Source organism: Bos taurus, chromosome 2, assembly GCF_002263795.3.
Source record: "Bos taurus isolate L1 Dominette 01449 registration number 42190680 breed Hereford chromosome 2, ARS-UCD2.0, whole genome shotgun sequence".
In the NCBI taxonomy this organism is placed as follows: Eukaryota; Metazoa; Chordata; class Mammalia; order Artiodactyla; family Bovidae; genus Bos; species Bos taurus.
In genome coordinates this window covers 104,283,193-104,295,860 of record NC_037329.1, presented here as the reverse complement: position 1 = coordinate 104,295,860, position 12,668 = coordinate 104,283,193, and the positions used below count along the sequence as shown (strand labels likewise).

The following is a 12,668-nucleotide window of genomic DNA, read 5'->3' as shown; positions in this document are numbered from 1 at the left end:
CTATATGCAAACAACCCAATTATGGCCAGTGAGGTTTATCAAAGTTATGCTTTTCTATTAAGTCAGGCAAAGGACTGAAGGCGAATCAACCTATAACTTTAGCTCCTTGTTAACAATAGTGATGGTAAGTGTACAGAAAGACACACAGACAGTATATGGCACGTGTAGGTTATTAGAAATACAGATACGATTAGAAATATCCACATAAAGTATGACCTTCTTTCTTTCTGCCAGCCCTTGTGGGGCTTGGTTTGTTTATTATGCAGATCATGTTTGACTTTATGGAATCAGATGTTATTTAAATTCAATTATTGTGAGGTTAAGTTCTTCTTTCTGGTATCAGTTGAGTAAATTCAAAGGCAGTTAGAGGGACTAGGTACATTTGTCTTATTCCAGTTAAATTATAGGGAGAAAAGCAGTGCAGGAATAAAAAAATTATCATGAATAGAAAAACATGGTTTGGGGGGTTTGGTTGGGGCTTGTGTGTTTGTTTCCTATATCTCTTTTTGTAACCCTTTTTTTGAACTGATGAGCAGGAAGGCTGAAAACTCTTCCATGAAGAGGAAAGCAGATTATATGTTTGTATGTGAGTGTGTGAGTATGTGTGTAGTATTGTATTTGTGAAAGTAAGTTGCTGGTACGAGGGAACTGGAAATATTTATGTGGTTAATTGAATTTAGTGTAGATAACTAGAGCTCATTAAGGTCTTAAGTCTTCTTTTTCTACTTAGTAATAGAGTTTTCTTTTTTAAATCAAATTATCTTACAATGATTCCCTGTTTACCAGTGTTCACACTCTGTTAGTCTCCTAAAGCAGTGGCCCCCAACCTTTTAGGCTCCAAGGACCAGTTTTGTGGGAGACAGTTTTTCCATGGACAGGGCAGGGGTAGGGTGCAGTGGCGGGTGGTGGTTTCGAGATGATTCAAGTGTATCACATTTATTGTGCACTTTATTTCTATTATTACATCAGTTCTGCCTCAGACCATCAGGCATTAGATAGAGGAGGTTGGAGGGCTTGGCTTTGGTGTCATTGAGGGAGGAAGTGAGAAGCTTGGGCCTGGTCTGGCTGGAAAGGGAGCAGGTAAAGTGCTACAGATGAAAAGTGCTATGGATGAGTAGCCAGAAAGGGCTCCAGCCAGAAAACAAATTTCTGCCTGTATGCTGCCCAACACAACACACAGAAAATTCAGAATGGCTTGTCTATGTATAATCCTGGATTCCAGGGCCATGGGGATCTTTGAAGGTCATCTTGCCGATCAGCCTGCTTCCCAGAGATAAGCAGGGAGCTTGCTTTCTCATCCCTCTGGGTGGCAGGAGCCACCTCTACTCCGATTTATCCACCACAACCTTGGCTGGTGAGAAGGTCTCATGATAGCTCATCTTTCTTGATCCCAAGTCCAAGATACATTGACCTCTTGCAGTTCTGTGGAATCAAGAAATCACTGTCCAGTGTCCTGTATGGAGAAGATGCTGGAAACTTGTAGGTTTTCCTTCTATTCACTTTCCCCACTTGGGTTCCCCCTTTGTGTAGTTGGTTGATATTATGAACCAGTTTGGTTGTACCCATAAGTTGTGAGGATGTGTCCTTGATAAGCCTTCCTCTTAGCTTGCTGTTCAGTTGCTAAGTCGTGTCCAGCTCTTTGTGACTCCATGGAGTGCAGCACACCAGGTTTCACCGTCCTTCACTACGTCCTGGAGTTTGCTCAGATTCATGTCCACTGAGTCGGTAATCCTGTTAGCTTGTTCCCCCCAGATATGTGCAATCTAGTTAGTGACACAAAACAGTTCTGTGCTTCCCTGTCAATAATCCTTCATCACAGATGCCGTCTCGGATGGACATGGAGGAGTCTCCTTTCTTTGACATCCCTCCTAATTCTCCTCTACAGCCTCAGTGAACTTTTCCTATTCCTGTGCCCATTCCTCATCCCCTGCACCACACACACAGGTTTCACTCCACTCAGGAGGGGGAGTTCTGATTTTAAGGCTCTTGGTCCTCTGAGTCTTCACAGTGGAGCATCTACAAGGCAAGTGAATGTTTTCTTGTGAATACAGACTACATCTCAGAGAAACTTCTAACGCATTTCTATGCTTATAAAAAGTGCTGTCTCTTAATTTTGACTCAACAAATGTCTACTCCTTGCCAAGGGTGGGAGTGTGAGGAGGAAGTGGGGGGGGTGAGTTAATTCCATTATGTCCCCCACTCACCGCTACCACCACCACCACAACAGTTAATACTCAGTGAACACTGCCTGGAATGGGGTTCAGAGGAGAGGGGCAAAGGGGAGAAGAGTTTTCACCTTTGCATTTATACATTAATAGGGATCCAGCAAGGCCATCTCTTTTGTCAGGGCTGGAAAGGTAAGGATATGATGAACAAGACTGCTGGGGTGGGAGGAGAGACGGGAGGCAGGTGACATGAGCTGGCAGAGAAGCGGTGGGTATGGGCAGCCTGATGGACAGAGCTTTACCCTGCCTTTCTCTTGAGCAAGTAACAACCTCTCTGAGTGGGTATCATCATATAGTAAAGCAGGAGAAATGATATTAGCTTCATTAAGTTATTGAGGTAGTAGATGATATAATGTCTATCTTGTTAGAACTCTGAGATGTTTACAACACTAGAATTATTAATAAGAAGGGAATATTATTCAAAGAAGGAAGGAAGGCAGAGAGGGAGGAAATTGATCAGTGTTTGACATAGGTGTGAAGGTGGCCTTTGAGACAAGATCAGCCATAATACCTATTATAACCATTTCCATGTTAGTCTAGCATTTACTGAGACCTGCTTGTGTGCCAGGCAGGGTGATAAATATATGTTCTTATGACCCTCTTCCCCCAATTTCATGGATGCTCAGTGCCGCCAGTAATTCTATTTTATTTTACTAGTCTAATTACTCCCAAGCTCTCCCAGGTGACTTTGTAAACCAATTCTCAGACCTCCATATCTTCTTCCCCACTTCCAGTCTCAGTCCATAGCTTTGCTTTATCTAGAAAAAGAAGAAACTGAGAGAAAACTTGCCCAATATTCTCATCCGACTGGATCCATCAGCAGCTTTTGCCAGGGCTCCCTCTTTCTTGAGAGACTTTGTCTTCTTCTTTGGCTTCTGGAACATCACATTCTCCTCTCGGCCCACTGACCTTCCCTCTCAGGCTTTTCTACTGATCCTTTCCTATCTTCTAAGCTCCAACATCTTGACATCCTGTACAAAGCAGTTCTGGTAGCCCTCCCTCTTCCTACCTGCCCTCACTCCTGGGTTTGTGGCTTTAAAAACTATCTGTAGGCCAGTGACTCTCAAGTATATATACTGAGGCTAGAGCTTTTTCCTAAACTCTAGACTAATGTATATCACATTCCCACTTGGATATTTAACAGGCATCTCAAAATTGACACATTCCCAAATGAGCTCCCCATCTACCCTCCAAAACCTGCCCCTCCCTCAGTCTTTCCCATCTCAACTTGAATGCAACTCTCCAGCCCCTCACTGCTCAGATCTTCATCATCCTTGACTTCTCTCATCCATCACACCTAATCCATTAGCAAATCTTAACATCTGTATCTTCAAAAATATATCCAGAAGCCACTTCTTAGAACTTCCACTGCTACCCTACTGGTTCAAAGCACCATCATTGCTCACCTGGATTACTGCAATAGCCTCTTGGCTCCTTACTTGATCCTTACTTCCTTCCAATCTATTTTCAATACAGAAGGCAGAAGGAACCTGTTGAATACGGTCAGATCATGTCACTCTCTTCTGCTCAAAACATGCTTGTGATTTCCCATCCCATTCACAATAAATGACAAGTCCTTAAAACAGCCCACCAACCTTGTCTGGCTTGTCCCCCACTCTTGATCCCCATTATACCTCTGACTTCATCCACTCTCAGTCTTTCTGTTCATTCTAGCCCAAACACACTGGCTCTTTGGTGTCCCTAGGACATGGCAAACAGGCTTCTGCCTCAGAGCCTTTGTACTCGATGTTCTCTGCCCAAATGCTCAGGTCTCATACACCTACATGGCTTGCTCCCTCATTATCCTCAGGTCTTCTGTCAAATGTCCCCGCTTGTAGAATTTCAACCTGTCCCCTCCCTGGTATCTCATTTTCCTTTCCCTTGCTTATTTTTCTCCATAATAGCTCATAACAGCATGCCATGTACTTATAGTTTACTTGTTTATCTTATTTATTTTTAAAAAGATGTTTTGATGTGGCACATTTTTAAAGTTTTTATTGAATTTGTTACAATACTGCTTCTGTTTTATGTTTCCGTTTTTTGGCTGTAAAACATATAGGGTCTTCACTCCCCAACCAGGGATCGAACTCACACCCTCTATCTTGGAAGGCAAAGTCTTAACCACTGGACTGCCAGGGAAGTCCCTTGTTTATCTTTTTAAAATGTCTTTCTTTCTCGACCAGAGAACTTTGGTTAGTAACATTCACTGCTGTATCCTTGTCACCTCATATAGAACTTGGAACATACTACATGTATATTTGATGAAGGCCCAGAGAGGTTAAGCAACTTGCCCGGGGTCACACAGATCATAAAAGCCTGGGTATACTCAAGTCTGTCTGGGATTAGAGTCCAAGCTCTTAACCACCATGTTAGTGTCAATAAAGGGAAATGTCCCTGAACTGCACCCCAAGGCTGTTGAGTCTATTGCTTCCCTTGCTCTAGTCTCCCAGAACTGCAAACTATTGCACAGCACTGGGGCTGTTTTTTTTTTTTTTTTTTTCCTTTCTTTCTTCTAAGTGGCAAGGATGCCTGGTGCCCATGTGGGTGGCAGGGGAAGTCTTTGGCTTACCTGCCAACTGCCATGGCAACCAGGTAACATAAGGACTCCAGAAGCAAGTCCTTTCAGATTGAGAGGGGAGAAAAACTGAAGCAAGGCAGAATAAACAGGAAGAAATCTGTGAATGGAGAAACGACTGAAGTCTTGTTCCTGCAGCTTGCTGTGTCATTTGGCAGCGAGGCGAATCCATCCTGTTTTCTTCCCCACCCGCCAGCTCAGCCACAGCCACAGCTATGGATCACCTTGTCCTGCCTCCAGCATAACCCCACTTAACCCATTCAAGAAGCCTTCCGTTCAGCCTTCCCAGGAAAGGAGGACTCCAAACACTCTCAGTGACCCCTGGTAACACAGAGGGCAGTCCTGGGCCAGAAGCTGGGAGACCTGTGTCCTAACCCCTAATCTACTTCACTGGGGTGGACTCTTAGGCATTTCTTTCATCAGAATCTCCCTCTAGGCTCGGCTGACCCTGTACTTAAGGCATGGTTTGCTTATTTGATTGTGGGAGCATAGAATAGAGTTGTAGTAGAAAACCTATGGAATTAAAGTCATTATGGAAAGGCAAGTTGAAATTGTAATATTTTCATAAGAGGACTTACTCGGGCCAGGCTCTGCGTCCAGCACCTGGCTTGCATGATCTCAGTCCATTCTTACAGCCAGGCTTTGAGGAGGTAAGAGTTGCCTGCAATGGAAAAATGAAGAAAGAGAACCTCAGAGAGGTTAAGAGACTTGGTCCAGTTTGCATAGCCAGTAAGTGTTGAAGAGGGTTGGGTTGGGGAGGTTGGGATTGGTGTATATATACTACTGTATATAAGATAGATGGCTGGTGAGACCCTACTATATAGCTCAGGGGCGCGGGGAAAAAGAAGGTACACTCTGCTTGTAGGACATATATGAAGTTAAAAATGCATTCTCACATACTTGGGTGCAGACAAATGCTGTTTGACAACTCCACTTACACAAGGCACTTGGGGCTTCCCAGGTGGCACTAGTGGTAAAGAACCTGCCTGCCAATGCAGGAGACGTAAGAGATGCAGTTTTGATCCTTGGGTCAGGAAGATCCCCTAGAGGAGGGCATGGCAACCCACTCCAGTATTCTTGCCTGGAGAATCCCATAGACTGAGGAGCCTGGCGGGCTACGGTCTGTAGGGTCCCAGAGTCAGACACGACCGAAGCGACTTAGCATGCACACGAATGAGGTATGTAGAGCAGTCAAATTCATGCAGTCAGAAAGTACTTTGGTAGATCCCAGGGGCTGGAGGCTGGGGGTATGGGGAGTTAGTGTTTAATGGGGACAGAGTTTCAGTTAGGAAGGTGATGATGTTGAGACTTGCATAGCAATGTGAACATGCTGAGTTCCACTGAACTGTACAGTCAAACATGGTGACAATGTATGTTTTACATTATGTGACTTTTACCACAATAAAAAGAATTTAAAAAGGAAAAACGGATGCATTTAAATCTAAGGGGTTGCTTTTCAAATACTGTGTTCTTCACCCCTCCCTTACACTGTGTCCCATGGGGGCCAGGGGATTAGAGAAGATCTGATTTTTCTTGACTTAGTCATTCCCAGGGTGGTCTCTGGGCCCCAAAGCTCTGAGGAGATCATCCAGGAAGTGTCTGGTGCCCTTTCCATTTAATGAGCCCCTTTGATGTGTGGAGTTTGCTGAACACTGCAGACAAGATGGTGATAATCCTCCAGCCCAAAGGCCGGAGGACCCTCAGGAGCTGGGCTGGAGGGGTTCATCCTCTGCCTTACCCTGGTGCCCATCCAGCCTATGAATGCACCTTTACTGTGTAACTCCGAGGTGCCTGGTCCTGTGGGGTATGCAGGATCACCCTGAAGCCTAGAGAAAACAACTGAAGAGTGATTAAGGGCTGAACTGTGGGTGATGATGCAGAGACAGAAAATCGGTCCAGAGCGGGCCCCTTCCAGACTTGGTGAAAGGGCCGGTGCTGGAGCAGGGAGGGACAGACAAGAAGAGACCCATGGGCACAGATGTGCAAGGGACAGCAGGAACCAGAGTACAGAGGGGGATGAGCAGAGTGTGGTAAGAAGCTGAGTCTGATGTCAGAAAGACCTGGCTTTACATTCTGGCCACGACACTGGCTGAGTGACCTTGGGTTGGTCATTTAACCTTTCTCTTTAATAGGAGTCACTGTTATATTGAGAGATGTTTATCACCTCCATTTCCATGTTCCACCATTTTAGCTTGTAATAAAGTTGACTTTAAAGAACATTCTCCTTCTGTCTAACCTGAATCCATCTGGCTTTGGCTCATTCACATCTTTCTTGTTCCAGGAGAAGCACAGGTTGACCAGCCAAAGATAGTCCAGGGTCCAGATTAAGGCCTCTTAGAAGCCCTAAACACAAAAAGATTATGGCCCTCCTCCCCAGTGTAAAAATATGCCAAATCATAAAGCAAAAAATTTATGTGAATGCCAAGGTTAAAATAGCTTTTTTGCAGATTTTTTTTTTTTTCCCTAAAATCCTGGATCACTTCCTTCATCAAAGTTAAACTTTTCTAACAGCTTCGATATCCTTGCTTTCTAGTGTTTGTAGCACCCAAAGCAAGCCTCTATTCTACCTTTGGGTTGTCCAATCCAGGGAAAGTGTGGGGGACTGGGAGCTCCAGGGGAAATGGCACACCTTTGGCCTCATGGTCTGTGGCCAGGACTAGGACCAGGCCAGGTCATGCTCCTTCCTTCTCCAGATAACTAGGGGCCCCAGGGATGGTCCCCCATCCAGAGCCACGGTGGTGAGCCCAGGTCTTGTTAGTTATGCCTGGCCAGCGGCTCTCCCTCCCCTGTCTCACGGCTGCCGCGTTAGAAAGCAAAGAGAACAGCCTTCGCTGTTGCTTGGCACCGTTGCCGGGGACCGGAAGTACTGTCTCTTACCTGATTGGCAATCTGACATGGCTGCCTAACAACCCGATTAATCAAACCCAGCTCATCCTGTTAGAATTAATGAGCCTAGGAGATGCTGCCATGAATAATGAGGGCTTTTGCCCCTCCTTCACCACCTCTCCTCCCCCTCCCATTCCTATTTTTCTTCTCAGAGCCACACAGCAACTACTCATTATCGAGGACCTGGAGGCCTCCATGGGTGTGGTGAGCACCTGGCATTGTGGGCATCTCCTGCCTGTCCTACTGTACCTGGAGCCAGAGGCTGGCCATGTCCTAGAGGATCGAAACCTCTCATTTATCAAACAGCTCTGTGCACACTGCACTGTTAAAGCAGGATGGAGTATGGGACTTCCCCGGCAGTCCAGTGGTCAAGACTCCATGCTTCCACTGCAGGGGTCATGGGTTCCATCTGATCCCTGATCAGGGAACTAAGACCCCACACGCCAAGTGGTATGGCTACAAAAAAAAAGTTAGATGGAGTATCTGTTTCACGTACTGTACTAGGTGCTAAGGATGCAAAAATGGACATAAGATGCATATTGCTGCTGTGAGAGGTCATGGTATAGTGACCCAGAGACACATGGGGAAGTGCTTTCAAAGTGGGTATGGGAGGGTTCCTGGCCTGCAGCTACCGTGAGGGGCCTGTCAACACAAAAGGAGCGGAGTGGGGAATTAGAGAGGATTTTATGAGGTGGTGGCACCCTGAGTATTTCCGTCACCAGGTTCCTTCATCATACATACACATGTGGAGTGCTGGGCACTGAGTGAAGTGCTGCGGTCCCAAGGTCAACAAGATGGACATGGCTCCTGTTCTTATGGAATAGGCAGTCTCATCTTCATTCCTCTGGGCCAGGCAGGAAACCTGAGCAGACAATTGAATTATGTTTTCACTTGCTCAAACACAAAGGCTGTTGAAGGCTTGCTGGGTGTAGTCTAGGCACTGGGAGAATGAATGCAAAGATGAACAACCTCCCATCCCTGCCTCCTAGGGCTCCTCTGATGGGGCAGTGGATAGGCATATGCCAAGGGCCTCAGAAGGTTACACTGGTGCTCAGAGATCAAGGCATTGCACTCAATCTAGAGAAATCAGGGATGACTCCCTGTAGAAGGTGGCTTTGGAACCATCATGAAGACAGAAAAGCAATTGAACATGTACACCAGGTGCAGAAAGACACTCTAGATCTCATCCAGGCTGAGGGGTAGTCTTTGAGTGATAGGAGCTGAAGTAAAAGGGAAAGATGATTCCATGCATCTTGGGAGAAAAGGACTGTTTCTACAGTCTACAGCAAAGAGCATGATTAAATACACAAATAAAGATCTGTGTCTAATAGGTCAGGAGCTCCTGTGCCTGCTTATTTTAAGTTGGGAACAAGATGTGGTTTCTCGAATAGTGAAATCCCCAAATTCCCAGGTGGATCACTGGATAAAGAATCCGCCTGCAACACAAGACACGCAAATTCGATCCCTGGGTCGGGAAGATCCTCTGGAGAAGAAAATGGCAACCCACTCCAGTATTTTTGCCTGGGAAATCCCGTGGACAGAAGAGCCTGGCAGGCTACAGTCCATAGAATCACAAAAGAATTGGATACCACTTGGTGACTAAACCACCATCACCAAATTAAAAGGGACATGGCTTCAGTGGCCATATTGCAAACACACCAGCCTGGGGCTTAGGGAAAGGGGCTGTGCCTGGCAGCTTCTGGGTCCTTTGACAGGAGTGAGGCAGAAGGCATCTCTTCAAAATAGATGAGTTGGGGGAGGAAGGGTGTGGGAAGCAAGGAAGGGGGCCTTGGGACTGGTCAGAAGGGAGCAGAGGTTGGGGAGTTGGGTGGGACCCACTCCTAAAGTCCCTGAGAAGGTAAATGAAGGCGCTGGTGGACAGGAGTCAGGAGGTAGAAATGACAGGCTCTAAGCGAGGAAGGAAAGAGGGGAAAGTGAAGGGGAGGAGAGAAGGGAGTGAGGGAGGCCCTTGGGGGCCGGCAGCATCAGGACCAGCAGGGAGTGGGCACAAGCTTCAGTTGTGGTCATGTGGTGTGTGGTCATGTGACATGTGGTCACAGGAGGCTCCAGAGACTGAGTCCAGCCTTGCAGTCCACAAGGAGCTTCAACTCTGGCACTGTCTTTGCCTCCCTGCTTCTAGTGAAGCCTGCCCCAAACTGGGCTTCCCAACGACTCCCAGCCAGTCCCAAGGGACATGCCGAGAGGGCCCCAGGCCTTCAGAGGGGGCATCTGCTCAGCCTCCTAGGTCCCCAGGAGCCAAGCCTGCCACATTTTTGTCGCTCTGGGATCAGGGGCAACAGGCTTCACAGAGGGGATCTGGGTCTCTATGGGCTGTGCTGTAGAAGAATGCAAAGGCTCAGGACCAGAACTCCAAAGCTAGGCCAAATGACCTTCATGACATGTATTCAAAGCTTGGGTTTGCTGTTGACATTTGACTACGGGGAAATTTTGCATAAACACTTGCCTCCTTGGAACACAGATTCCCACATCTGCAGCTGATGATGGCTGTCTCTTCAACCCGCCAATCCAATCCATTCCGCCAGCTGGCTTCAGTCACAGTGTGGCCTGTCTGCCCCTGAGAGCATTTGTGTTTGAGACCCCTGGCTGTACCTTTAAAGATAAGTCTACCTAGGCTGACACCCGTGTTAGATGGCAGAGAACTTCCATGGAGATCCTCTAACTCATTTTCATAGAAACCCTAGAACTTGGGCAGTACCGAGTAGGAGCCAGGAGCTCAGAACTGTTAGTTGAATTCACTAAAGTTGGGAACCTGGAGCCCAGACCTCCTCCAAACCAAGTCTGTGGTCTGGCCTGGCCAGAGACATGGAGGGTGGGGGGCAAACCAACTCTGAAGGCAAACTCCCCACCCCTTACCCCATTGCTGAGGTCTGGCTTCCTGGTGGCTGAGACGGTAAAGCGTCTGCCTGTAATGCGGGAGACCTGGGTTCGATCCCTGCATTGGGAAGATCCTCTGGAGAAGGAAATGGCAACCCACTCTAGTACTCTTGCCTGGAAAATTCCATGGATGGAGGAGCCTGGTAGGCTACAGTCCATGGGGTCTCAAAGAGTAGGACACGACTGCGCAACCTCACTGGTTCACTGGCTCACCACCCTCCGCCTCTCTCCCTGCAGGGGGAGCTGCTGAGCCCGTGCCGCTGCGATGGCTCGGTCAAGTGCACGCACCAGCCTTGCCTCATCAAGTGGATCAGCGAGCGGGGCTGCTGGAGCTGTGAACTGTGCTACTACAAGTACCACGTAATCGCCATCAGCACAAAGAACCCTCTGCAGGTACGGCCGGGGGCTGCCAGTTCGGGCGCTACAGGGAGGGCCGGGCTTTCCCAAACTCCCTGATCTCCGGCGGGACGTGAAGTCACCTTAGAGCTCCGGGGCTTTGGAGGAAGGGAAAGATGGCCAGGTGGGCGAGACCGAGGATAGAGAGTGGGCAGGAGGGCAGGAAAGAATTTTTGTGTTTTCTCTTAAGCCTCAGCCAGAAGAGGAGAAAGGGGTGGGATCAAGAGACAGAAATAGATAGAGAAGGAAACATGGAGAATCAGATGGAAGAGAGAGAATAAGTGAGTTCATGGATAAATGAATGGATAAAAGAAATCAGAAATAAGAAAAAGGAACAAGAAGCAAAGAGGAGAGGGAGGGAGGAAACAATAAGAAAGAGAGAACAGAGAGTGCAAAAAAGGCAAAGAGGCAGGGTGGGACGGTGAGGAGAAAGACTGCGATGAGGTTAAGGGCAGAAAAGAAGAAATGAGAGCAGAGACTGGATGGTATGTCCCAAACTTGATGGTGCCTGGAATCCCAGCAAAACGCAGGGTGGGGCCTGATATTCTCCATTCCAACAAGCTACCCAGTGATGCAGCTGCTCCTGGTCCACAGACCACACTTCTTATGACAAGGGAAAAAACGGAGACGAGACAGGAGAGGGAATCAGAGGAAGAGAAAAGACGGGGCAGGAAGGAAAAGGGAGAGAATATAAAGAGTCCATGAAGGTCAAGGGCAGGAAGACCAGGGTTCAGGTGGGGTCTGTGGAACAGATTCACATGGGGTGGGGCTGTTAGGTCAGAGGCCCCCACGCCCCCCATGCCCCGCACGGTCCTCCCGACCCCTCCCACCCTGCCCTGAGACATCTGTCATCCCCAGAAGAGCTGACAGCCCCTGTACCACCTCATAAATCCTCCACATCACACAGCTTCCCCCCGTGAGGCACACACACACACAGAGGGCGCTTTGCTTCTGAAAATACCTTCACATAGACACGGTCAGCCAGTGAAGCTGCCACGTCATCAATTAGCCAGCATGCTGGCGAGGGTGCGGAAACTCCAGCAGCTTGGCACAGTTGTCTCTCTGCTGTCTGAGGGGGTGAGAGAGAGTCAGTGCTGCTGCCCCAGCAGAGCGAGTGGCTTGGGGATGATGGTGGGCTGGGATCTCTGCATGGAAGGGCAGCTGCAAACACACGGAGCTGCAATGTCCTTGCAGTGGGGGCCAGCCCAGGGTAGGGGGGCCATTATTGCTAGAAGGGAGCCTTAGAACCCCTAGGCACTTCAGTCATCCTGATGGTGCACCAAAGAGTCAGAACAAGAGGTGCCTCCCCATGCTCTGGTTCCATCCTCAGCTATTCATTTCAAAATCTTGAAGTGTCTTAAAATAGCAATGTCTGATTCCAGGCCCTGGGGTGCATTAACTCTTCTCTTCTTTCTCAGCCTATTCAAGCCTTGGAAAAGGGTCAGAATCCAAACCCACCAGGCGAGTGCCCCCTTGGCTTTGTCCTTGGCTCATAAACAGGCATTAGCCCTTGACACAAAAAGGGAAAAAACATTTAGGGATAACTTTTTCCTGGGGGTTGTTGTTGTTCAGTCTCTCAGTGTTGTCTGATTCTTTGAGACCCCCTGGAGTGCAGCACGCCAGGCTTCCCTGTCCTTCACTATCTCCTGAAGTTTGCTCAGACTCATGTCCATTGAATCGATGATGCCATC

The 12,668-nt window shown here is 47.9% G+C and overlaps 1 protein-coding gene and 1 long non-coding RNA gene across 2 annotated transcripts in view; one reads left to right on the top strand and one right to left on the bottom strand.

The window, feature by feature from the left end:
• The window catches only part of MARCHF4 (membrane associated ring-CH-type finger 4), a 113,205-nt gene that overhangs the window by 76,574 nt on the left and 23,963 nt on the right, over positions 1 to 12,668 (top strand). Inside the window, exon 2 of the mRNA NM_001205491.1 lies at positions 10,819 to 10,974. Coding sequence (NP_001192420.1) covers positions 10,819 to 10,974 — 156 coding nt within the window. The remainder of the gene's footprint in view (positions 1 to 10,818; positions 10,975 to 12,668) is intronic.
• LOC104969385 (uncharacterized) lies at positions 236 to 5,529 on the bottom strand. The gene is made up of 3 exons (XR_001494422.3): positions 5,379 to 5,529; positions 3,632 to 3,715; positions 236 to 2,016 (listed from the first exon to the last, which is right to left on the bottom strand). It is a non-coding gene; the product is annotated as an uncharacterized lncRNA (long non-coding RNA).